General features: G+C 47.8%; 1 protein-coding gene across 1 annotated transcript; it reads left to right on the forward strand.

The window, feature by feature from the left end:
• Positions 1-16892: 16892 nt before the first annotated feature.
• Positions 16893-24954, forward strand: LOC120112421 (kinesin-like protein KIN-7A). Its single transcript, XM_039131810.1, has 15 exons — positions 16893-17154; positions 18181-18443; positions 18566-18655; positions 18749-18849; positions 19020-19133; positions 19209-19290; positions 19410-19477; positions 19569-19628; positions 19717-19841; positions 22303-22501; positions 22626-22757; positions 22893-22985; positions 23086-24018; positions 24110-24438; positions 24565-24954. Exons 2-15 carry the CDS (start codon positions 18203-18205, stop codon positions 24890-24892), a joined length of 2895 nt encoding a protein of 964 aa, XP_038987738.1. The 5' UTR covers positions 16893-17154; positions 18181-18202; the 3' UTR covers positions 24893-24954.
• The last annotated feature ends 646 nt before the right edge of the window (positions 24955-25600 follow it).

Consider the following 25600-nt stretch of genomic DNA (forward strand, 5'->3'; position numbering starts at 1 on the left):
CGGTTATTGCTGACCTGGCAGTCTGAGGATTTCGGCGGACATCCTTCCTTAATGGTGTCGATTCGCCTTTGGGGCGCGAGCGACCCTTCGGCAGCCAGGCGTCCTCTGGCGTCATTGAGGCGTCACTTGCCTTTCCGCCTATTTAATCGGGGGCCTTTCCCCGTCCGTCTTCTTCTTTACAGATATTTTCAAGTTTCCCCTTTGCGCTGCTGTTGCTGCCGTCGGACTGTTCGCTCGTTTCTCCTTTGGCGCTCTCGGAGCCGTTCTTACCTCTTTTCCGGTGAGTTTTCCCCATTCTTCTGCTTAGGGCTCTCCATACTTTCCCCTCTTATACTAGTGTACTCCAGTCGCTCCGGTCTTTCCCCCCTTCCTGTCCCCGTCCTGACCGTAGGTTTATTGGCCATTAGGAATGGGCGAAGTGAGAGCAGACCAAATTAAGTCGGAGCTGGTCGCCACAGACTTAGACAGACTTGTGGCTCGGTACCACCTTCCCGAGGCCTGCAACGCCACGCTCCCGGGGCCTGAGGAGAGGATGTCCCATCCTCCTCCAGGGAAGATCGCCATCAATGAAGGCATTCTCCAGGCCGGGTTCCGCTTCCCCCCTTCGGATTTGGTCATGCAGGTGCTACGGGGTTTAAGAGTGGCACCGACGCAACTGGTGCCGAACTCGTGGCGGGCCCTGACGGTCTTCCAGGTTCTCTGCCGTATGCACGAGATCCCCGCCACCCTGAATGTTTTTTGGGAGTTCTACAGCCTGAGCGGCCACCCCCAGGACAAAGGGTGGTGGTGCTTCGCAGCGCGGCGAGGATGCGGCCTTGTCAAGGAGGCTCCTACCTCCATTCACAAATGGAAGGAGCGCTTCTTTTTTGTTGATGCAGATCCCTCTTGGGAAATCAGGGCGACCTGGGAGACCCCGATGAAGTCTCCGATCGGCCTATCGAGACTGTCAAGGGAGGAGTCCGATGGCTTGGCCGCCTTGAAGGGGTTGGTTGCCGAGGGCCAGCTCCCCCCGGTGGCCCGCCTTATTTCCGAGGATACTTTGGTGAATGTCGGTCTGAGCTCGGTCCCCACCGACCGTGAGTCCGCCACCGATTCTTTCTTGACTTTTTCCCTTCTTTCGTCCCGTTCTTTCCTTTGGTTTCTCCGTCTCCGACTATCCCGTCCTTTTTGCAGAGATCGACGACGTCATGCGGTCGGTGAAGACAAAGGCTGTTGGTAGGGCGTCCCTGCTGGAAGCAGCCCAGAGGAGGAAACGAGCTCTTCCGAGCGGGGCCCCACCGGCGAAGAAGTCCCGTAAGGAGGTGCCTCCGACGCCGACCGACGAGTCCGGGCCCACCGATCAGGGAGACGTCGTGGGCACGGACCGGCAGCTGACGCTGTATCAGCCCTCCAGTGGTAAGATTGCCGCTACTCCGGAGGTATCATCCGAGCCTGCCCGAGACGGACGGGTCGGACGTGATCGGTCCCCGACCCGGCCTTCGACTCGGTCGGCTCCTGATGACTCGAGGAGGGACGCGCCGAGGCCCCGACCGAGCGGGACCCTATCAATTCCTGGGGTGACCCCCGCCCCGAGCGCGATCGGCCGGACTCTTCCCCAGGCGATGGATAGGGGTAAGGCTGCAGAACCACCGTCCGGCTCTGGGGAGAAATCGGGGTCTGCCTTCACTACCGATGGCGCCCGAAATCTCATCGAAACAGTGCTGCTGGAGAAGGACCATCGGCGGGTCCGGGAGTTGGAGGTCTCTGACGTTGGGGCTGCCAGCTGTGTCTGTCTCATGTCGGTGAGTGTTCTTCTGGCCGCTTTTCACCATTTATTGGCTCTGTTGTTCTCCGCCTGACTCCCTTATTTTTCCTATTTCTTAGCTCGCCCAGTACATGATCCGTCTGGAGGAGTGCTACAAGGAACAGGCGGGGCTTCTGGCGAAGGCCGAGGACCGGCTGAAAGCAGTGGAAAAGGGAGACCAGGCTGTGGCAGGCAGGACGACCGGGGACTTCGAGGCGAGGCTCCGGGAGGCCGAAGAGCGGGCACTCGGCTTTGCTGCCCTCGAGAGGCAACTGTTGGAGGCTCAGGAGCTTGCCTCGGGTCTCGAGGGCGAGGTCAAGAAGGCGGATGAGCGGGCCGAGAAGCAGTCCCGGAAGGCTGCCGACTACCGGGAGAGGTGGGAGAAGGCCCAGCGGTCAGCCGACAACGCCCGCAACCGAATCCGGTCTCTTGAAGCTAAGCTGGGCGAATTGGAGTCGGCCTTGGAGAAGTCCCGTGCGAGCGATCAGGAGCTTCATTCGCGCCTGACGGAGGCTGAGGCTGCTCGCATTGCTGCCGAAGCGAAGCACAAGGAGGCTCGGGCTGAGCTGCTGAGGGTCTCCACCGAGGCGGAAGGCCGGATTGTGGCGAAGGTCTTGGAGGCGAAAGCCCAGATTATGGAGCGGGCAGAGGCGGCGCTGGCCGAAAGGAGTGCGGAAATCGGGCGTCAGGCGGTAGAGGCTTATCGCCAGTCCGCCGAGTTCGCTCATGATATGTCGGAGGCAGTACAGACCTATCGTCAGTCCGACGAGTTTGTCCGTGACGCGTCGGACGCGGGGGCCGAAGCCTTTATCTTAGGCTTCGAGGAGGGCCTGGCAAGGGTGTCGGCTAAGTACCCCCGAAGTTGACCTGAGCGAGATTTCCCTTCTCGACTCCTCTCCGGGGCCATTGCCTGCTGGTTCTCCTGCTGCTTCCCTACCTCCTGCGGACGAGCCCGACGTTCCCGACCCGGGAGTTCCTCCAAGCTGACCTCTTGTACCTTTCGTTGTCTTCTCTTTTTTTTTTTTTTTTTTTTTGTATACCGGGGTTTTGCCAAATTGTATGGGCCTCGGCCTTGAAACAATGAAAATTAATGCAAGTTGAATGTTTCTTCATCTCGCCTTCGTCCTTCTTTTTCTTTTAACTCTCGGTAGCGTCTTGCTGACTCCTGGCTCCCGAAATTCTTCTGGCGCTAGGCCAGGCATCCGAGGGTTAGGCCTCAGGAAACTCTTCCGGCGCTAAGCCAGGCATCCGAGGGTTGGGCCTCGGGAAATTCTTCCGGCGCTAAGCCAGGCATCCGAGGGTTAGGCCTCGGGAAATTCTTCCGGCGCTAAGCCAGGCATCCGAGGGTTAGGCCTCAGGAAACTCTTCCGGCGCTAAGCCAGGCATCCGAGGGTTAGGCCTCAGGAAATTCTTCCGGCGCTAAGCCAGGCATCCGAGGGTTAGGCCTCAGGAAATTCTTCCGGCGCCAAGCCAGGCATCCGAGGGTTAGGCCTCAGGAAATTCTTCCGGCGCTAAGCCAGGCATCCGAGGGTTAGGCCTCAGGAAATTCTTCCGGCGCCAAGCCAGGCATCCGAGGGTTAGGCCTCAGGAAATTCCACTCGTTGGTCGACCAAGGCAGGCGCATGCCGAGGCAACTGGTCGGGGCTTCAGGCTAGTCTGCTCCCGGGATGGTCATCGGGTTAGCCTGGCATCCGAGGGCCGAGCCTCGGGACCTTCCACTCGTTGGTCGGCCAAGGCTGGCGCAAGCCGAGGCGACCGGTCGGGGCTTCCGGCTAGTCTGCTCCCGGGATGATCATCGGGCTAGCCAGGCATCCGAGGGCCGTCAAGCCTCAGGAAATTCCGCTCGTTGGTCGGCCAAGGCTGGCGCAAGCCGAGGCGACCGGTCGGGGCTTCAGGCTAGTCTGCTCCCGGGATGACCGTCGGGTTAGCCTGGCATCCGAGGGTTGTCAAGCCTCAGGAAATTCCGCTCGTTGGTCGGCCAAGGCTGGCGCAAGCCGAGGCGACCGGTCGGGGCTTCAGGCTAGTCTGCTCCCGGGATGATCATCGGGTTAGCCTGGCATCCGAGGGCCGAGCCTCAGGACATTCCGCTCGTTGGTCGGCCAAGGCTGGCGCAAGCCGAGGCGACCGGTCGGGGCTTCAGGCTAGTCTGCTCCCGGGATGACCGTCGGGTTAGCCTGGCATCCGAGGGTTGTCAAGCCTCAGGAAATTCCGCTCGTTGGTCGGCCAAGGCTGGCGCAAGCCGAGGCGACCGGTCGGGGCTTCAGGCTAGTCTGCTCCCGGGATGATCATCGGGTTAGCCTGGCATCCGAGGGCCGAGCCTCAGGACATTCCGCTCGTTGGTCGGCCAAGGCTGGCGCAAGCCGAGGCGACCGGTCGGGGGCTTCAGGCTAGTCTGCTCCCGGGATGATCATCGGGTTAGCCTGGCATCCGAGGGCCGAGCCTCGGGGCATTCCACTCGTTGGTCGGCCAAGGCTGGCGCAAGCCGAGGCGACCGGTCGGGGCTTCCGGCTAGTCTGCTCCCGGGATGATCATCGGGCTAGCCAGGCATCCGAGGGCCGAGCCTCGAGAAATTCCGCTCGCTGGTCGTGCGCTTGTCGCTCGCTGCCCGACGGGGTTTCTCCGTGGCCAGCCGCGATCATGTTTCTCCTTTTCTCTAAGCGTTGCCTGGGGGAACACGAGAAGGGCATTAAACGCTAATTAATGCGTTACCTGGGAAATCGGATCACCAGCTGCTGCTTGCGAGGAGTGTTAGTTGAGCGGCCGCGATACGCGGGTTCTTCGAGGAGGATACGGCCTGGGCGCGAGCGGAGATATGTGGACCTAGGGGTACATGACACCCGGATTGTCCTGCACAAAGAATGCGGTTTAAGGAGAATGACGCTTAGGAAATCGCGGGGAGATACGCCTCGGGAGCCGGAACGGCTCCGGTTTCAATGCGCCTGCATTTATTGGAGCCACCCGCATCGGAACGACCAGGGGGCCGCAGTTTGGCTATAAATACAGGTGCAGGTACGATGGAGTTTGCCAAGCCGGAGCTGTTCAGGTTGCCATGGATCGCGGACCTCCTCCTTGGCATATGACTGAGAGACTCCTGTTGAAGGAAAGGGGAGACGCTCCCCTTGCGACTTCAGCCAACTAGCCGTTTCATCTGGGATCAACAAGGAGGGTCCTCCCGGCGGAGCTCCGCTCTAGGCGTTTCATCCGGGATCACATCTCCCCTCCTTGAAGTTCAGCCTCCCGATCGAGCTCTGCACCAGACGCTTAGTCCGGGACCGCGCCTCCATATGCTCTTCCCCCTCGTATTCCTTCTCTTTCCTACCACTGGGGAGGATGGGAATATCCTTTGGAGGCGGCGTTCCCCTGGGGGCAGCGGGAGCTTCTTCTGCGGCGGCTCCTCGTCTTTTTGGTGAGGTGCTGGATGGCGCCTCCGGTTAGAAGCACCCACTTCCGGTGGGATTGCAGCTGCTTTGGGTTGAGGGTTTGGGATCCTCGGTCCTCAGCTCCACGGATTCTCCACCTCTTCTTTGCTTTCTTTACTCCCTAATTCCCCTCTGGGAATTCCTTGTAATCACACGAATACACCATTGTAACCAGAAATTATTGAAATGAAAAGTGTTGCACCTTTTCAAATTGTCTTTCTGGCCTTGTTGTTCTACTGGTAATACATCCGCAGGTTAGCGGAATTCCAGCCCCTTGGAATTTTTCGGCCATCTAGGGCTTCCAACTGGTAGGAGCCAGGTCGGTTTACCCAACGAACTTTATACGGGCCTTCCCAATTCGGCGCTAGCTTCCCACCTTCCGTAGGTTGAGATGCCTTAGCTCGCCTCAGCACCAGATCTCCAATTCTGAAAAGCTTCGGTCGGACTTTGGAGTTGTAATATCGGGCCACCCTCCGCTGATACATTGCCATCCGAACCTGCGCCATTTCCCTTGCTTCTTCCAAGAGATCCAGGTTCCCTCGAAGTTGCTCCGAGTTGGCCTCGGGTCGGTGTGCGGCTACCCGAGGTGAGGGAAGTCCGAGCTCTACGGGGACAACGGCTTCCGTGCCATAGGTTAGGCTGAAAGGCGTCTCCCCGGTAGGAGTCCGATGCGTGGTCCGATACGCCCAAAGGACATTCTCGAGTTCCTCGACCCAAGCTTGCCCCGTCCGTCCGATCCGCGCTTTGATACCTTGGAGGATTGTCCGATTTGTGACCTCGGCCTCGCCGTTGGTTTGGGGATGCGACACGGACGTGAACCGATGTTCGATCCCGAACTCCTCGCAGAAGTCTCGGAAATGCTTGTTATCAAACTGTCGACCGTTATCCGAGATGAGGACCCGAGGTACCCCAAATCGGACAATGATGTTCTTCTTTACGAACTTCCGGACTTGCGCCTCCGTGATGGTGGCCAGTGGCTCTGCCTCCACCCACTTGGTGAAGTAGTCGATGGCGACAATCAAAAATTTCCGCTGGGCCGAAGCGATGGGGAATGGTCCGAGGATATCCATTCCCCACTGTGCAAAGGGCCAGGGGGCGGTGATTGGCGCCAAGGGAACAGAGGGGACTCTCTGGATGTTGGCGTGGCGCTGGCAGGCGTCGCATTTCCGTACGTGATCCTTTGAGTCTTCCAATAAGGTCGGCCAATAGTAGCCTTGCCTCATGATCTTATGTGCCAGGGACCTAGCCCCCAGGTGCGATCCGCAGATGCCTTCGTGGACTTCGCTGAGGGCGTAAGCCGCTTCCGAAGGGCGGAGGCACCTTAAGAGGGGGGCGGTGAACGAGGTCCGATACAGCCTCCCTTCGTAGAGTACGTAGTGGGCGGACTTCATAACAAGTCGCCGAGCTTGATCTTCATCTTCGGGGAGGATCCCTTCGGCGAGGTAAGCTACAAGCGGGTCCATCCAAGATGGTTCCGGATCAATTGCCATTACCGCTTCAGCCTCGCCGATGCTCGGGGCATCTAGGGTCTTCAGGTATATCGCCCTTGACAAGTTGTGTGCCTCAGCGCCCACCAAGCGGGACAACCTGTCGGCCCTAGCATTTTCGCTCCTTGGGACCTGCTGAATGTCAATACTGCCGAGGTCGGGAATGAGTGCTTGCACCTTCCGGACGTAGCTCTGCATGGTCGGGCTCCGTGCCTCGAACTCCCCTCGAACCTGCCCGACCATCAGCTGGGAGTCGGTGAAGACCTTCAGACGCCGGATGCCGAGCTCCTTGGCGAGTTTGAGTCCCGTGACTAGGGCCTCGTACTCCGCCTCATTGTTGGTCACTGGAAATCCGAACCTCAAGGCATACTCGGCTATCACTCCATCGGGATTGGTAAGGACCAGCCCAGCCCCTCCACCTTCAGGGTTCGACGACCCGTCAATGTGGAGCGTCCAGATCGGGAGATCGAGGCTGGGTGTTTCCGGCGGCCTAGGTTCCGTCTCCTGCACAGTGCACTCAGCGAGAAAGTCCGCGAGCACCTGGGCCTTGATGGCGGGCCGGGGCTGGTAGCGGATGTCGAACTCACCAAGTTCTACTGCCCACTTCACCAGCCGTCCCGCATTCTCAGGATTGCTGAGGATCTGCCGCAGTGGTTGATCGGTCAAAAGGGTGACAGAATGAGCCTGGAAATAGGGGCGAAGCCTCCTGGTCGCAGTCAGCAGCGCGAAGGCGATCTTTTCAGCCTTCGTGTACCGCGTCTCGGCATCCCGGAGGACTCGGCTGGTGTAGTACACGGGCTTCTGAAGTTTTGCCTCTTCCCGAACCAGTACTGCGCTGACTGCGGTTGGGGAGACCGCCAGGTAAAGGTAGAGCATCTCCCCCTCTTGCGGCTTGGACAGCAGGGGAGGAGACGCCATGTACTCCTTGAGCTGGTCGAACGCCACTTGACATTCAGCCGTCCAGAGGAAGTCTTTCGGGCGCTTCAACACCTTGAAGAACGGTTGGCAGCGTTCGGCCGATTTTGCCACAAATCGTCCGAGCGCGGCGACCCTCCCAGCGAGCTCCTGAACCTCCTTCACTTTGGTCGGAGGGGACATATCTTGGATGGCCTTGATTTTGTCCGGGTTGGCCTCGATCCCCTGCTGGTTGACAATGAAGCCGAGGAACTCCCGGCCGAAGCACCAAAGGCGCACTTCGCTGGGTTTAGCTTCATACGAAACTTCCGCAAGGTGGCGAAGGTCTCCTCCAGATCCGCAATGTGCTGATCCGCATGGCGGCTCTTTACCAGCATATCGTCCACGTACACCTCCATGTTCCGGCCGATCTGCTCCTTGAAGATTTTATTGACGAGGCGCTGGTAAGTAGCGCCAGCGTTCTTCAGACCGAAGGGCATTACCTTGTAACAGTACAGCCCCCTGTCTGTTATAAAGGCCGTTTTCTCCTCGTCCTGTGGAGCCATCATTATTTGGTTGTAGCCGGAGAAGGCGTCCATGAAAGACAGCAGCTGATATCCGGAAGTCGCGTCGACCAGTTGGTCTATTCGCGGAAGCGGAAAGCTATCCTTGGGGCACGCCTTGTTCAGGTCGGTGTAGTCGACGCACATCCTCCACTTTCCGCTCGCCTTCCGGACAAGTACGACGTTTGCCAGCCACTCGGGGTAGCTCACTTCCCTTATGAAACCTGCCTCCAAGAGTTTGTCTACCTCCTGGTCGACCACCCGGATCCGATTCGGGGCACAGTGTCTCTTCTTTTGCTTTACTGGTCGGTGGGTCGGGTCGACGTTGAGGGCGTGAGAAATGACCTCCGGGTCGATCCCAGGTACATCGGCCGCCGACCAGGCAAACACATCAGCATTGGCTCGGAGGAATTCCACTAACCGGAGCCGAGCTTCCACTATCCACAAGAACACGCCTTACATCATAGTTCGCCATAGTGAGAGAGATCACCATGGCGTCATCGTGGGGAGTCTGAACCCCCTTTACATCTTCATCACAAAAAGTGATTACATTTCCGACCCGCTGCCTCTTCGCGACGGCCACTCCTGATGCTTCCGCCGAGCCCCCTGCGTTCCTCTCGGGCCGAGAGCAGCCCCCAGTGATGGTGTGGATCACTCCCGCAACGGGTCGATTCTGCTCCCGAGGCTCCTGAGGGCCGGGTCGGCCGGACGCGGGTCTGCCGGGGGACGTCGGTCGTTTACATATCGACCGAGACGCCCTCGGCGAATGAGAGCCTCGATCTCGTCCCGAAGCTGGAAGCAGTCTTCGGTATCGTGGCCGTGGTCTCGGTGGTACTCACAGTACGCCCGAGAAGGCCTCCTCCCAGGAATCTTCTTCATCTGCCTCGGGACCGGGAGGTCCTCCCGCCCCTTGACCTCCATGAGGATCTGGGCCCGGGGGCCAGGAGTGGGGTGTACCGGTTGAAGCGTCGGTGCGGAGAACGAGGGCGTGTGGCGCCGTGGTTCCTTGCTGGTGACGGGCTTCTGCGCCGGCGTTGAGGCGTCGGGCTCCTCCTCTGGGGTGCCTCTTTTCGCCTTTTCTTCCCGGGCTTTAGAGGGGCCTCGGCGGCCTCCTTGTTCCGGTGGGATGCTGCCTCCTCGGCGTCTGCATACTGGTTTGCCCGAGATAACAGCTCCGGGAAGCTCCGCGGCAGGCGTTTGTCCAGGGAGAAGGTGAGTCTGCCCTTCCGGAAGCCACGCTTCAGGGCTGAGAGAGCCACTTCCTGGCTCAGGTTCCGGACCTCCAGTGTAGCCTTGTTGAAGCGGGTGAGATAATCCCGCAGGCTTTCTCCCTCGTTTTGCCGGACATCAAAGAGGGAGTCGGAGACCAGTCGCCGCCTGCTACTGACGGCGAAATGGCTGATGAAGAAGCGGGTGAACTGGTCGGAGGACTGGATGGAGTTAGCCTCCAGGCCGGCGAACCATGCCCTTGCCGGGCCACGGAGGGTCGCCGGGAAGGCCTTGCAGAGGAGCGGATCCGATGCTCCATGGAGGAGCATAAGAGTCCTGAAACTCTCCACGTGTCCCGCGGGTCCGCCGCCCCGTCGTAGGGTTCGATCGCCGGCATTTTGAACCCCGGCGGGTTCGGGGTCCGCAGGATCCTCGAGGCAAGCGCCGGCTGGGAGGAGATCTCCAAGTCAGCGAAGGGATCTTTGGAGTGGCCCTTCAGGACCTGGAGTTGTCTGTGGAGATCGTCCACCCGCCGGTCCAGGGAGCGCGACCGTGGGTGGGGGACAAGGAGCGGCGCGAGGGGGACCGACTGGAGTGCGGGCCCCTCGAGGACTGGGGTGTCTGAGAACGCGCCCGGGTCCGCCTCTCGTACCCCGCACAGCTCCGATGAGAAGGTCCTGGCAGAATGGACCGCACTCGAGAATCCTCCTCGCGCCGGCGCTCCTCTCCGTGGGAGAGGAAGGAGCGCGGGTTGTGAGGAAGAGGCGAGTGCTCGGGGGGCAGCGGCTCCTGAGCCCGTTGGCGGCACCCGAGAGATCACACCCTGCAGATTCTGCACTGCCTCCGCGAGGGTGCGAACCTGCTGGGCTAGCTGGTCGAACTTAGCAGCTTCGACCGTCTGAATGGGAGAAGGGGCGGTGGAGTGCTGCTGAGAGTGCGTTGGGGACGCAGCAGCCCCTCGGCCGGAGGCGCGAGAGGCTCCGCCGACCGAAGCATTGGAAGCTCCACGACCACCTCGCCGTGCCATTACGATCGTTCTAAGATTCGGCCCTTCCTCTAGCGCCAACCTGTTGCTGGTGGTCCAAACCGTGAACGATTGGCACTTGCGGTGTGAACGGGGTCCGTTTGAGTTGTCTTGGTTGGTGTTGGTTGCGCTCCACCTTCCGCCAAGAACCTGCAAACAAGCCTTGCACCACCACCAGGGTGGTGATGGCCCTCCGACGGTCAAGTCAGAGGAGATTGGAGGAGGAGGAGGGGTGATAATCGCAAAGTAAGAGAGTGCTCTGGGAGATATTGCTCACCTCCCCCTTTCTCCCCCCAGCCGCATATATACCTGGCTGGGGGTCTCTCAGGGGGGTTCGTTATCGTGGGGCAACGATGGTGTGCGCCACTGACATGGCCGTTACAAGGGCGTCGTGGAGCAGACCGGGTACGGCCACGTCAGGGCATAGTGGGGCTCCGCTTTGTACGGCTGATTGCAGGAGATCTGTGGAGCAGCATCAGATACAGCCGTTGCATGGGAGTAGTGGAGCAGGAGGCCGCGGCGTGCCTCTGGGGAATAGCCTGTCGTTATCAAGAGATCTCCGACTCGGGGTCGGAGCGCTGGATCAAGGGGCAGCCGACTCGGGGTCGGGCTGCGGAGCCGAGGATATCCGACTCGGGGTCGGATTGCTGGATCAAGGGCAGCCGACTCGGGGTCGGGCTGCGGAGCCGAGGAGTCCGACTCGGGGTCGGATTGCTGGATCAAAGGGCAGCCGACTCGGGGTCGGGCTGCGGAGCCGAGGAGGTCCGACTCGGGGTCGGAGCGCTGGATCAAAGGGCAGCCGTAGTCTTCCTGGGCGCGCGCGTGCCGGTCACGTGGGGCATGGCGGCTTAGTTCCCCGTAACAGTTATCACTAATGCTAGTAATCCAACTGGCATCAGTATAACCCTCTAGCACCCCTAGAAATTGATTATAGAACAACCCATAGGATTTAGTCCTTTTAAGATATCCAAGAACTCTTCCTATAGCTTTCCAATGTCCAGTGCTAGGGTTGTGAGTAAACTTTGAGAGTTTGCAAACCGCAAAAGCAATATCCGGCCTAGTGCAATGCATGGCATACATTAAGCTGCCAATTGCACTTGCATGGTCAATTTGACTAATAGACCTACTGAATTCTCAACTAACTTGTTTGTAACATCTAGGGGTGTATTAAATTCTTTTATACCTAAATGATTAAATTTAGTTAGCAACTTTTCAATGTAATGAGACTGACATAAAGCATAACCCCCACTATGTTTCTTAACTTTGATTCCCAAGATAGTATCAACTTCTCCAAGTTCCTTCATTTTGAATTGAGAAGTTAAATACTTCTTGGTTTCATTTACTCCTTTCATATTGGTCCCAATGATTAACATATCATCAATATAAAGGCATATAATCACACCATATTCTTTAGTAAACTTTGAATAAACACACTTATCTGCACTATTGTGATTAAAACCATGTGACAGAATTACTGAATCAAATTTTTCATGCCACTGTTTTGGTGCTTGTTTCAAACCATACAATGATTTAATCAATTTACAAACCTTTTTCTCATTTCTAGGTAACACAAAACCTTCAGGCTGCTCTATGTAAACCTCCTCATCTAAATTACCATTTAGAAATGCTGTTTTAACATCCATTTGATGGATATACAAATTATAAATTGATGCTAAAGCAAATAATATTCTTATGGAAGTTATTCTTGCCACCGGAGCATATGTGTCGAAATAATCAACACCTTCCCTTTGCTTAAAGCCCTTGGCTACTAACCTTGCCTTAAAGGTCTGTAAGGATCCATCGGTATTGTAAATACCCATTTACAACCAATGGGTTTAAAACCAGGAGGTAAATCCACTAACACCCATGTATTGTTGGATAACAAAGAATCCATTTCATCCTTGATTGCTTTTTTCCAGAAAGCAGAGTCTCTAGACGCCATAGCTTCCGTATACGTTTTAGGATCTTCCTCAACTTGCATGATTATTGGTATTTTATTAAGCACGATATCTCTATTCCTTTCGACTAAAAATACTATAGCTTGTGAAGATATAAAATAATCACCTAAGTTCTTCTTCTTTCTAGCTCTTTGACTCTCCTAGGTTCACTAGGAGGGTCAAGTGCTTTCCTTTTATTGTAAACCGAAGAGCTAGGGTCTAAACTTGTATCTTGTGGTACTGAAAGCTCATTACTATTCTGTATAACCATGGGTGTTGGATTGACATTTGAATCGTTAATAAAACTTGTTTCAATAAATTCAACATCTCTAGACTCAACAATTACATTTGAATCAATATCTAACAACCTATAAGCCTTAGAGTTTTCTGCATATCCCACAAATATACTTTTGAGAGCTCTAGGACCTAACTTGGTCCTTTTAGGATCTGGAATTCTGTAATAAGCTATGCAGCTCCATACCCTCAAATAGCCTAAATTAGGCTTCCTTCTTCTCCATCTTTCATACGGAGACTCTTTCATTTTCTTGAGGGAATGCGATTGTGCACATGACGAGCCGTTAATAAAGCCTCTCCCATAAGTTAGTTTGCAACTTGGCATATAGGAGCATGGTATTTACCATCTATACAAGTGTTCGACTTTTTCTTTCAGCCAATCCATTTTGTTGTGGGTGTATGGTGCACTAGTTTGATGAACTGCACTATGTTCTTCACAAAAACCAAAAAAATCATTAGAGAAATATTCCCCACCTCTATCGCTACGTAGAGTTTTAATCTTCTTCTCTTTTTGATTTCCACCATAGCCTTATAATCTTAAACATGTCAAAAGCTTGATCTTTTGGTTTCATTAAATATACAACAGATATACCTAGAATAATCATCTATGAATGTGATAAAGTACCTATTCCCTCCTCTAGTTATAAGTCCATTCAATTCACAAATATCAGAATGAATTAGTTCCAGAATATTAGTAGTTCTTTCATTCTTAGAAAATATTTCTTAGCCTTTTTGTTTGAATGCAAGTTTCACACCTTTTATCACTATGATCAGAACAGAAATCAAACCATGTTTGGACATGAACTTTAATGATCTAAAATTTACATGTGCTAAACGATAATGCCATAAAGAAAATGATGAATCAACAATATAAGTAGAAACATTCACTTTATTAATATTAAGCTTGAACATTCCATCACAAGCATATCCTTGTCCAATAAATACACCATTCTTAGAAATAATTAATTTTCCAGCCTCTATTACAACTTTGAGACCCTTCTTGCAGAGAAGACTTCCAGAAACTAAATTCTTTCTAATATCCGGAACATGATGAACATTAGTAAGAATCAATTTCTTTTCAGAAGTAAGTTACAGTCCAACAGTTCCTTTTCCAACGACCTTTGCAGTGTCATGATTACCCATCAGAAGCTTCTCTCCTTGTGGCAAATCTTCATAGTCTTTGAATTTAGACTTGTCATTGCACACATGAACCGTTGCACCAGAATCATACCACCATTCAGAAGACTTCATCATTGTTGCCATGTTCAACTCAGTTATCATACTAATTTTTAGATCAGAAATCATAGCAATAATTTTAGAAGTTTCTGGTTCAATCATGTTGGCTTGCTTACCCTTACAATCATTCTCAGTTTTCAGTCTCTCATAAACCTGGAATCTCTCTTAAAATGCCCTTTCTTTCCACAAAAGAAGCAGGTCTTATTTTTCTTACTTGCACCAGGCTTACTTGATTCTGGATATTTTCTCTTATTTCCAGAATTCTTTTGGACTTTCTTGGGGCCAGACTCAACATTATTCACCTTAATTCCAAACTCGTTAACACCCTTATTCTCACGGATCCTTGTTTCTTCTTCAATCCGAATGTGATTAATGAGTTGGCCAATGGTAAAATCCTCTGAAGTGTGCAATAGTTTCTTTCGATAATTATTCCAAGTTTGAGGCAATTTTGCAATAATTGCTGCAACTTGAAGAGGTTTAGAAACTTCCACTTTCAGATCCTTGAGTTTGGAGACCAGAACTTGCAGATCGTCAACTTGATTCATAACAGATTTATCATCTGTCATTTGAAACTCAAAATACTTTAAGGAAATAAATTTGTCAGTACCTTGTTTTTCTGAAGTATACTTGTCCTCAAGAGCAGCCCAAATTTCCTTTGGAGACTGGATAGATCTAAATAGATCGTAAAGTCGGTCTGACAAATTGTTCAGAATGTACCCTCGACAGCGCACTTCATCATCTTCACGTTTCTTCCGGGCAGCCTTCACTTCGTCAGAATCATCAGGTTGTGGTTCAGGCAGTGGTGATTGATTCAGAACATACACTATAGCCAATTCAGTGAGGAGAAAGAATATCTTATCCTTCCGGCGCATAAAGTTCGTCCCATTAAACCTTTCCACCTTGTAAACATCTTGATTAATCACCTTGGACTCCATTGTAGAATACAACAAAAATTCGCTTAAGATTATTGAAGCAGGAGGAACTCTAGTATTTGAAACCGGTCTTGAAGCTCACATTAACACTGTCCTTAAGCGAATTTTGCCCCACTATGTTGCTATTGGTGATCCAGCAAATTCGCTCCAGGATACAACAAAACCAAAATAGAATCCTATCCAGCAAAACTAAGATTCCCCAGAACAACGAAATGAAAGATTTTTTTAAAAGAAGTTGTATTAATCTGTGAAGGATATTGGCAATTTATAATCCTGAATTAAACTCCGAACCAACACAACCTTTGGAATAGTGTCTGTTCAAAACATAACTGCTAGTGCAGTTATTTTGTGCAAAACAAATAAAAACTGCCAATATGAATTTATTTTATACGTGCACGTGCCACGTGTCCAAGTGCTAATCTTTGATAATATAATATTGGCTTTCCCTCCACAACTTTCCACTAAAAAGTTACTTTAACATGTGTAGGATATGAATGCTTATAAAACTATCTAAAAAACTCTACACAAGCAATGTGGGACTAAAACCCCTCTCAACATTATAAACTATTTAAGGAAGGAGACTTTCAACACTTCACCATGCAAGGCAACGTGAAAATAAAAGTTGAGCATAATACGTTTAAGAAAAGAAACACTTATAATTGTTATTTTTCTCTTGATCATGCAATTTTCCTAGGCTCTTAGCTCTGATGATCGGACTATTTGCCTATGAGCCTCTGCACAAAGACTTCTAAGGGGATGGTAGCGGGTGGGAGAAGTAATAAAAATGAAGAAAAATAAATAATTTTTTAAAATAAATATGACATTTTTGTTTCAAATGAACAAATAATTACCATGATTGTTATTTGTTTTTTTAGCAAAACCCCAACTTTTACTTGTTATGCCGCCAATCTTTAGATATAACCAGGAACTCATGACAACCATTTAAAAAATAATTAGATGATTCTCACATGCATGCAATAGATATTGAGGGCTTCTACACAGATGATCATCATGTGGATCAACTCGTCGCACTTGCATTACGTCTGTAACCATATTCCATCAAGATCCAGACAAGTTTGATGATTCATGTTAGGAACAAGTTTTTAAAACTTTGACAGTGTTTGTCATACCCCCGCCTGTGTAGGGCACGTGAGGCACCCAGTGCCCATATGGGGGCCACATAAGGAGGAAATATGGAGCTTTCCGGCCAGATATTGTCCATTTTCGATCTGATAGAGGAGTCGTGTGTTCTCTCCTCATGTGGCTCCACGTGGGCATTGGGTGCCGCATGTGTCTCACGCAGGCGGATACGTGACATTTGGTATCAGAGCATTGTGACGGCTTGTCCGATGGTGGAAAGGGTGTGAGGCCCAATAGTCCAACACCGGAAAGACTTGTTACAGAGTCTGGGTATATGAGGCGGGTGTCTCCAAATTCTACAGATACGTTTTGGATGGAAAATAAAATCGGAAAAGGATCTGAGCGATACGTGCGGGCTCCGGAACTAGACAATATCTGGCAGGGGAGCTCCGTCTTCCTTCTTCATGCTGCCTCCATGTGGGCAGTGGGTGCCGCACGTGCCCTATGGACGCGGGGCGGTGACACTGTGTTATTTAGGTGTGTCTCTGCTAGTCCGAGCAAGTCCACTGATGAAGTTGGAAAATGGTTACTGCAGGCGGATGGATGCCACGAGGATCCTGAAGCAGTGTCCGGCAGCCCCATTGAATTATATCCCTCTACTTTGTGTGCCAAATATGATATGTGTCGCTGGATTCGTTACTGGTGTCTCGACACGCTTAGTACTCGGCGATCTTAACAGGTTTCTAGGTCCGTTAATGTCGGCAAAAGTACAGCCACCTCCCCGGCGTTATGGGACCCGCTTTAAACCCAGCCAAGCGAGCCTCACGGCGTTGTTTGGGTCCCGACATTTCGCCTTCGCGAAACTCATTGAAAGAGGCAGGGATTTGGAGCGGTGATAGGAATATAGGATCGATTCACGCGTTTCGTCCGATACTTATACCGAAACGGAAATCTCGGCGTGTAATTTAAAACTTAACAAAACTAGCCGTTGGAGCCCCCAGTTCAAACGACCGGTTTTGTCCTCTCTCTCTCCAATTATTTTTTTTTCTCGCTCACCCAAAACCCCTTCCCACGATGAAGCTCTCTCTCCGCTTGGAGCCCCCAGTTCACAACGTTCGCATTTCTCACGCTTTCCCGTTCTTTAAGGGCAAGAAACACTAATTCCCCCCTCCCCGGCCCCCAACCCACAAATTTTGGAACCCAATTCTTTCCTTCTTTCAGTTCGTGGATCGATTCAAGAATCTCTCTGTGCAGGAATTGCTGGTTCGGGCGGCGTCTCCTTCCCTAATCACCTCCGTGAGTGCTCTTACCTTCTCTTTCAATCTCGGATTTCTCTTTCTTGCTATTTATGTGTCTTTTCTTGTTTTTTTGGGGAAGTTTTTCTCTTTTTTCTTTTTTTTTTGGTTGATTGAGGGAATGCTGCGGGAATTTCGTTACTTGGCTTGTTTTTTCTATCCCGGTCTGAGAAATGGCATCGTTTTCTTTGTTTTCTTGGATTGTTTTATAGATCTTGGTGGCTTTCTCTTTTTTCTTGGTTTATTTCTTGAAATCTTAGCTCTTTTTCTTCTTCAATGAAAGGATCGAGGGGAATCCTACGAATGGACTGTTTTTTTTTTTTTTTGATCCTTGAACACGAAAACTGTTCGAAAAATTTTGCGAAGGTTTCGTACATGCGAATAGAATGGAAAGGAAGAGAAGCTATTACTCTTTCTTGGTTGAAATCAGGGTTGGCTCTATAAATCGATGGAACTGGAGAAAACTTGAGAATGGAGGCATGTGGAAGATGAGGAAGAAAGAGGAGGTGGAAGAAGTGGAGATGGAAAGTTATGTGAGTTTTATCTTTACAGGTTATGGTTGTGTTAAGAGGAGAAATCATAACAAAAGAATGTTCCCCCCTTTGTCTATAATTTTTTTTCTGGAACTTCATTCTGCTCTCTTTGGAAGCGTTTTAGTTTTAACAGCAGCTGTTTCTGTTCATGGCTTAGTTGAGAAAGTCAATACTCGGTCATTGATGATTTTGCGTTACAATATCAGTATCAGAAGTTGGGTTGTGGTAGAAAATTTACCTTCCATGTGGTGGATCCGTGCTTTATTCTTATATGATCTTTCACGTGGCGTTTTCTGAAGGCTTCTCTTTTGCCAAATTTTTATCTGTTCCCAAGTCCTGTCATTATAATTTCTGATTGAAGTCAGGTTTCTCTAGAAGTTGATTAATAAATATGAAACTATAACATTGTAAGTTTGTTCTGGTTCATTGTCTTCGCAATGTCCTTTCCAATACCTCACTGCCTTTCCCTTTTTCCCTTTTTTTTCTTGACATAGTTTAACCCAGTGCTCGACCAAGATGACAGCAGCAAGGACTCCTGGTACCCCAGCTTCAAAGATGGAAAGAACACCCGTATCTACCCCTGGAGGCTCCAGAGTCAAAGACGAGAAGATTTTTGTCACAGTAAGGATGAGGCCGCTGAGTAAGAAAGAACTAGCACTAAAAGATGAATTAGTGTGGGATTGTATTGATGACCATACCATCATATTCAAGGGCTCAACTCAGGAGCGTTCAAATTCACCGGGCTCCTATGCTTTTGGTATAGATTAGATGAACCTTTGGATTGTTTCTGATTAAGTCATTTGAGGTTCGAGATGCGAAGTTGCAGTTTTATGCTCACAAAACAGACATAAAAGTGATTTGATTTTATCTTCTGTATAGACAAAGTATTTGGACCTGATTGTTTAACTGAGATTGTCTACGACGAAGGAGCTAAAAATGTTGCATTATCAGCATTGACAGGAATAAATGGTAAATATCAAGAGAAGGACTTTCCAGCTTGGTTTCCAACAATAATTTGTCTTTCTAACTGATTGAACTTTGTGTATGGCAATTCTTTTGTAGCTACCATTTTTGCTTATGGACAGACTAGCAGTGGCAAAACATATACCATGAGAGGGATCACTGAGAGTGCTGTAAATGATATTTACAAGCACATAGAAAATGTAAGTTTCACAGAAAAATTTTCTCTCCTCTTATTCCCCCTTTTGGTGGAGGGGAGGGGGTGGCGGGAGGGGTTCAGCTTTTCAAGAATTTATTTTTGAATATCTATATACTTTGACTGCTCTGGAGGAAACGTCTCAAGCTGATTTATGTCCTTATTTATTATCTGCAGACTCCAGATAGGGACTTTGTGATTAAGATTTCTGCTATGGAAATATACAATGAGATAGTAAGGGACCTGTTAAAAACAGATTCTGGTCCTCTTCGGCTGCTTGATGATCCAGAGGTATTCTGCAGTTCTTATTATCTATTAATCTTTTTGTTATGTGATGTTCATCCTCTTATTTCACTGCCTCTACAGAAAGGAACTATTGTTGAGAAACTGGAAGAAGAAACAGTGCAAGATATTCAGCATCTGAGACATCTGATCGGCATTTGTGAAGGTTGATTTTTTGATTTTTTGCAGATGTCATATTTACTATGACTATTTTCATTGTTATTTCCAAACCTGATCATTTATTTCATAGTATACTTGAAAAGATTGTTTTTTAATGCTTTACAGCACAAAGGCAAGTTGGTGAAACTGCCTTAAATGACACCAGCTCCAGATCCCACCAAATAATAAGGCTGGTAATTCTAATGATTTCAGTTGCTTTTAGAGTTTTATATTGAAAATTCAGAAAGAAGGGGGAAACTGAATTCCTTTTGGTTACACATCCAGACAATAGAGAGCAGCCTACGTGAACATTCAGGCTGTGTGAAGTCTTTCGTAGCAACCCTGGTAAGTCTTACCTTGTCATTCTACTGTAAAATTCCAAATTAAATTTCTGAATGAATAGATACTAATGCTTAAGGTTGGCATTCTGCAGAACCTTGTTGACCTTGCGGGAAGTGAGAGGGTTTCACAAACTAATGCAAATGGTGTTAGACTAATAGAAGGCTCCCACATAAATCGTAGCTTGTTGACTCTTACAACAGTAATCAGAAAGCTCAGGTCCAGTTTTTCATATACTGCTACTTTTTTTTAAAAAAAATAAAAAATTATTCAGTCAATAATCTTATCAAAGTTCATGATGTAGCTTGAGTTTAATTAATTTAATTAGATGGATGTGAAGTAATTGGAAATTAGAAAAATGACAGGAAAGCAAACTGTCATGTCAAGAGACAAGGTAAACTAACTGATGGCATCACATTCAATGGTAAATACTATAAGCAGAAGGGTTGAACATAAAGAACTAGAGAAATAAAATAAAACTTTATGTGCTCAGTATGAAGTTGAGTCTCTCCCTTCTACACTCACCAGCCTTTCATTTGTATAAAAACTCTTCCGTTGGCCTATCAAAGGATATGAGATCACATAAAACTTTATCGAGGCACTATATACAAGGGAGAGTATCATATATAATTTGAGTATATGCCTATTAAGCATAACTAATGAAATTTATGAGATTATTTTGACCAGTTGACTGAAATTCTTGTCATGTCCAAAGATTTGGATAGGAGCCACAAAAGTTTGTTGCCTAAGATGAAAGTTGTCCTTATTGTTCAATTATGTGGGATGGCATATCTGCTTGCTCTGGCAATGCCAAAGAAACAACTCTTTCTCTCTAACAGGGATCTAGAATAGCATACCTCCAGGAGAGAGAGACCTGCATTCATGTGGGTGCCCTGGATTTCTCCAATGAATTAGACACTGAACAACATGAGAGAGGTCAAGTTGTTACAGAAACAGAGACAATAGACAATGCTTGACTCTGGAGAGTATACTGAAGCATCAAAAGTCAGATGAATAATAACCACAAATATTGGATTACCAAATGAATATTGACAAAGGCAATGACCATTATAACTCTAGTTGGCCACCCACCTCTGCCCTGGCAGTAGAATAAAGAGAAAAACAGACAAGGACTTCTGGTTTAGATACTTCTGATTGATGTATCAAGGGAGCAAGAAGGAACAGGGAATTACTAACATAACTCCTTTGGATGCTAATGCAACACTTTTCAGCTATATATATCTACTGAACCAGGGTTAAATGTTGTTTTGGTGACAGCAGTTCCAGCGATGCCAATAATTTTGGATCAAAGTTCTGAAGATTTAGATAAGAATTCCAACAATGTCAAATAAATTCGCAATTTAAGGGAACCAAGCAGGCATTACTGTTACGTATATTTTATTGTTGTGCACTTTGTGACATATCGTTATTGTGGTTCCAGAAACATTCATCTTTTTACGTAAAATGTTAAAAACGTCATGTTTAGAGTGTAATAAATCATTTTGTACGAATGATGAAGATGGATTTCCAATTACCTGAATAATCATTTTTCCCCAGTAATGTGACTGAAGCTCAAGGAAAACTAAGGGAAACTCTTACCTTAGAATGAACTAGAAAGGATAATCAAGATTGAGGAGTAGAAGTAATTTATAATGTGCTTTAAAAGTTGGAAGACTTGAAACAGGTGAGAATATAGATATTTTAATTGACTAACAGGTTCATTTGCAAGCTTATAATAGTGCCACTGGTTTGGTGTTAATATAATAGGCAGAAAAAACATGGAGACTGATGGAGAATAGACAAATAATAGATAAGATTATATATTTTTCCCAAAAATGAATAGGTTTACATGTCAAAGCTGTGCAAATGGGTTGATCCTTTTGATGGTGACATTGGAAGTGATAGTACTATATTAACAATCAAACTTTTTTAACTGGTTTGATTTCCTTTCCTAGATTGGGTTGAATTTGGAATGGAGGATATGGGACTGGGAGTTGACTGCTTGTGATTGATCGTGGGAGCAAACATGTCATTCATACTTGCAGAAAAGAGTTTGCTTCTGGGAATTGAATGACACAAGTGACCTAAAGAACAAAGGGAGGCAAATCCATTGCATAAGAATCTCATGCAGGGGCTTATTTCATGCCTCCTATCAGAAGCAATTTTAACTACATATGAATGGCTCTTATATTTACATATGCATGATGGTGCATATGTTCTCAAACCTCAAATTTAGTAAAGGTAGAATATGTCACTCTATTTTAAGCTTTACATAAACGATAATATGCTATTGAACCATCTTTAGTCAATTTTGTTATGTTTCTTCAAGATCTGTCCTTGCACTATAGCCTTGTTAACATCTCTTACCTCATCTGCTTAAGAATAACTTTCCTGATTCCTCTATATTTGTCTTAATCATATTGTTTAATAAACTTATTAGTGCCATAAGCTGCAGTATCACTTTCTTTCTTTCTTGTCTGAATCACATAGTTGTCGCACCACATTTTTGCCTCATAATGTCTTAGAGAATTGTACACGCACAAACCACTTGTATAAAGCTCTTTTAAACTATCATGATCTTAAATGTTATAAAGTTGACTCTTGCTAAAAATTGTTGCTTATGGCTGTCTTGAACATTTTTAAAACTGGTTCTCTAATGCCACTGACTTTCACCTTGCAGTGTTGGGAAAAGAAGCGGCCATATACCCTACAGGGATTCAAAGCTAACACGTATACTGCAGCTTTCTCTCGGTGGAAATGCAAGAACTGCTATCATATGTACCATGAGTCCAGCACAAAGTCATGTAGACCAATCTCGCAATACTCTCCATTTTGCAACTTGTGCCAAAGAAGTTACAAATACTGCACACGTTAACATGGTAAGAGTCAAAATAAAGTGAGATCTGCTGGTTGGTTTTTTGTTGTTGTTGCTGCTGCTTCTGTTGCTGTATTGTATCATGTTTTTTGTTGATAAATTGTGCAACTGACCTTTTGGTCAATCAGGTTGTGTCAGACAAACAAATGGTCAAGCATCTGCAGGATGTAGTTGCCAGACTTGAAGCAGAACGATGCACCCCAGATCCTTCTGCGTGTTCGGAAGCCCTTCTAAAGGAAAAGGAGTTGAAGATTAAGGAGGTAAAATTAATGAATGTCAAATTTGAAAATTTCTTGCATTTGAAGATACAAACAATCATTAGTATCATTAGTGTGAGACAAAGGAGCTCTAGATTAATGGGTCGGTCATATACCTTGTTAACTGGTGATAAGCAGATGGAAATGGAAATGGAAGAACTGAAACGGCAAAGAGACCTTGCACAGTCTCAACTGAATGAACTGCGAGGGAAATTTAGTGCATATCAGATGGTAAGGGAATGAATCACTTTCCCCTTACACTAGCATTTTCATTTCAGCTCCTTTGGTAGTTGGCATTATCTTGAAGTTCTTTTCTCCTATCACTCTCCAGGGTTCGAATCCATTTGAGTCATCACCTTGCCAAAAAGTGGCCAAGTGTCTCACCTTTTCTAGCCCATCACCATGCAATGGTGACAAGGGGCATGGAAAAGGTGACAGGATGAGAGACACAATGAGGCAGTCATCAGCTTCTCCTTTCATGCTTGTGCATGAAATTCGCAAGCTCGAACAATTACAAGAGCAGCTTGGAGAGGAAGCACACCGAGCACTCGAAGTGCTGCAGAAAGAGGTGGCTTGCCACAGGCTGGGGAATCAAGATGCTGCTGAGACCGTCGCCAAACTTCAGGCAGAGATCAAGGAGATGCGTGCAATTAGATCTCTGACTAAAGAGGTTAACATCGAAGATGTGGTCACCAGGCAAAGTGCTGGAGCCAACCTTAAAGAAGAGATAACGCGACTTCATTCACAGGGCAGTACCATTGCCAACCTCGAGCAGCAGCTGGAAAATGTCCAGAAATCTTTAGATAGGCTAGTGATGTCTCTTCCGAACAACTTGCAGCCTAACGAAACCACTCCAAAGTCCTCGAAGAGTCAATCGAAGAAGAAGAAGATGCTTCCTCTGACCTCAAGCAACAACGTCAACCGACCGCATCTTATAAGAGCACCGTGCTCTCCTCTCTCTTCTTCCCGGAAGATATTAGAGTCCGAAGTGGAGAACAAGGCTCCAGAGAATGATACAGTATCCCATGAGACCTTTTCAGGATCTGAGAAAGCTACTCCAACCAAAAGCGAAGCTGGCAGCGACGCAACGTCCAGGGAAGGCACACCATGCTACGGACGTTCCAGTTCTGTGAACATGAAAAAAATGCAGAAAATGTTCCAAAATGCTGCAGAGGAAAATGTAAGGAGCATAAGAGCGTACGTCACCGAGCTGAAAGAACGTGTTGCCAAACTTCAGTACCAAAAGCAGCTTCTTGTGTGCCAGGTATGGATTCCTTTTCTCATACTGCTTCATTTTGATCTTCTTTATAGAGCTAGCATGTTTATACCTTTGCTTTGTGACATAATGTCGTCAGGTGTTGGAATTAGAAGTAAATGAGGCTGCAGGGCACGACGTAGCAGCAGAGGCTGATGAGAATATATCAGAATTACAGAGCTCCCCTGATACATGGGATTCTGTCTACAAGGAACAAATGCAGCAGATTATTCAACTGTGGCATATTTGTCATGTATCAATAATACATCGGTCGCAGTTCTACTTGTTATTTAGAGGTGATCAGGCAGATCAGATATATATTGAGGTGGAGCTTAGGAGATTGACCTGGCTGCAGCAGCATTTCGCGGAAGTTGGCAATGCAAGCCCAGCTCATACTGGAGATGAGCCTCCTGTTTCTCTGCCATCAAGGTATTGGAGTATTTTGAGTAAACTTTTAAGCAGTTATCTGTATCATTTAATCTTTAACGGCAAACTGTTTACCGATCTTGATCGTATATTAGTGATTTAACAGCCATCTCCCCCTCTAAATTGCAGTATAAGAGCACTGAGGCAGGAAAGAGAATTTCTTTCCAGGAGGGTTAACTCACGTTTGACAGAAGAGGAAAGAGAGCTGCTCTATACCAAATGGCAAGTTCCCCTTGAAGGGAAGCAAAGGAAGCTTCAGCTGGTGAACAAGCTATGGGCGGATCCAAACGATCCAGCACACATTGAGGAAAGTGCTGATATAGTGGCGAGATTGGTGGGTTTCTGCGAGGGAGGAAACATCGCCAAAGAGATGTTTGAGCTGAATTTTGCACTGCCAGCAAGCAAGAAACCGTGGTTTTTGGGATGGCAGCCCATATCAAATTTGCTGAGACTGTGATGCTGTGAATTACTAGAGACGCAAGAACTGAGCATTTATTATTAGGTTGTTTCTTTTTTCTCCTCCATTTTTTTAATAATAAAGGCATTTCACTTGTATACCTTATAAATATTTGAAATTACATGTATACTCTTATAAAATCACTATTTATATGTATACTCTTATTTCTCATTACACGTTTGTCCTCAGCGTCGCAGTCGCAAGGCCATGTTAGTTTAAGTATTATGTTAGTTAATTGTTTTTTTCAAATATACGCTTATAAATATCTCACAAATTTACTATTTAGATGTATGCCATTATAAATTATTTTTTTATGTTTACTCATTAAGGATATTTTAGTAATTTTAATTTTAAATAGCTTATTTTTCATGGTATTAGATGACATGTTGATTGTAAGGTAGACATACAAAACGGAAAAAATTAAATATAATCATAAATAGTGAAATTCTGAGGGTATACTTGTAATTTTGGATATTTATGAGAGTTTGCATGCGGAAAACTCTGGTAATACTTACATTTGTCCTAAAATACTTGCTAACTAACCTACCAAACGAGGAGTCAGTTGAAAAGTTGATCCTGATTGGATTGTCTTATTATAAACATCTAAGAAACCTTATTTCAATGGGATAAACTTTAATCTAGTAAGTACTTCAAATACCTTCAAAGAATTTAGTGGAACTATTAAGGTTTCCTAGATGGCTGCATGAT

This window comes from Phoenix dactylifera, chromosome 11, assembly GCF_009389715.1.
Source record: "Phoenix dactylifera cultivar Barhee BC4 chromosome 11, palm_55x_up_171113_PBpolish2nd_filt_p, whole genome shotgun sequence".
Classification (NCBI taxonomy): Eukaryota; Viridiplantae; Streptophyta; class Magnoliopsida; order Arecales; family Arecaceae; genus Phoenix; species Phoenix dactylifera.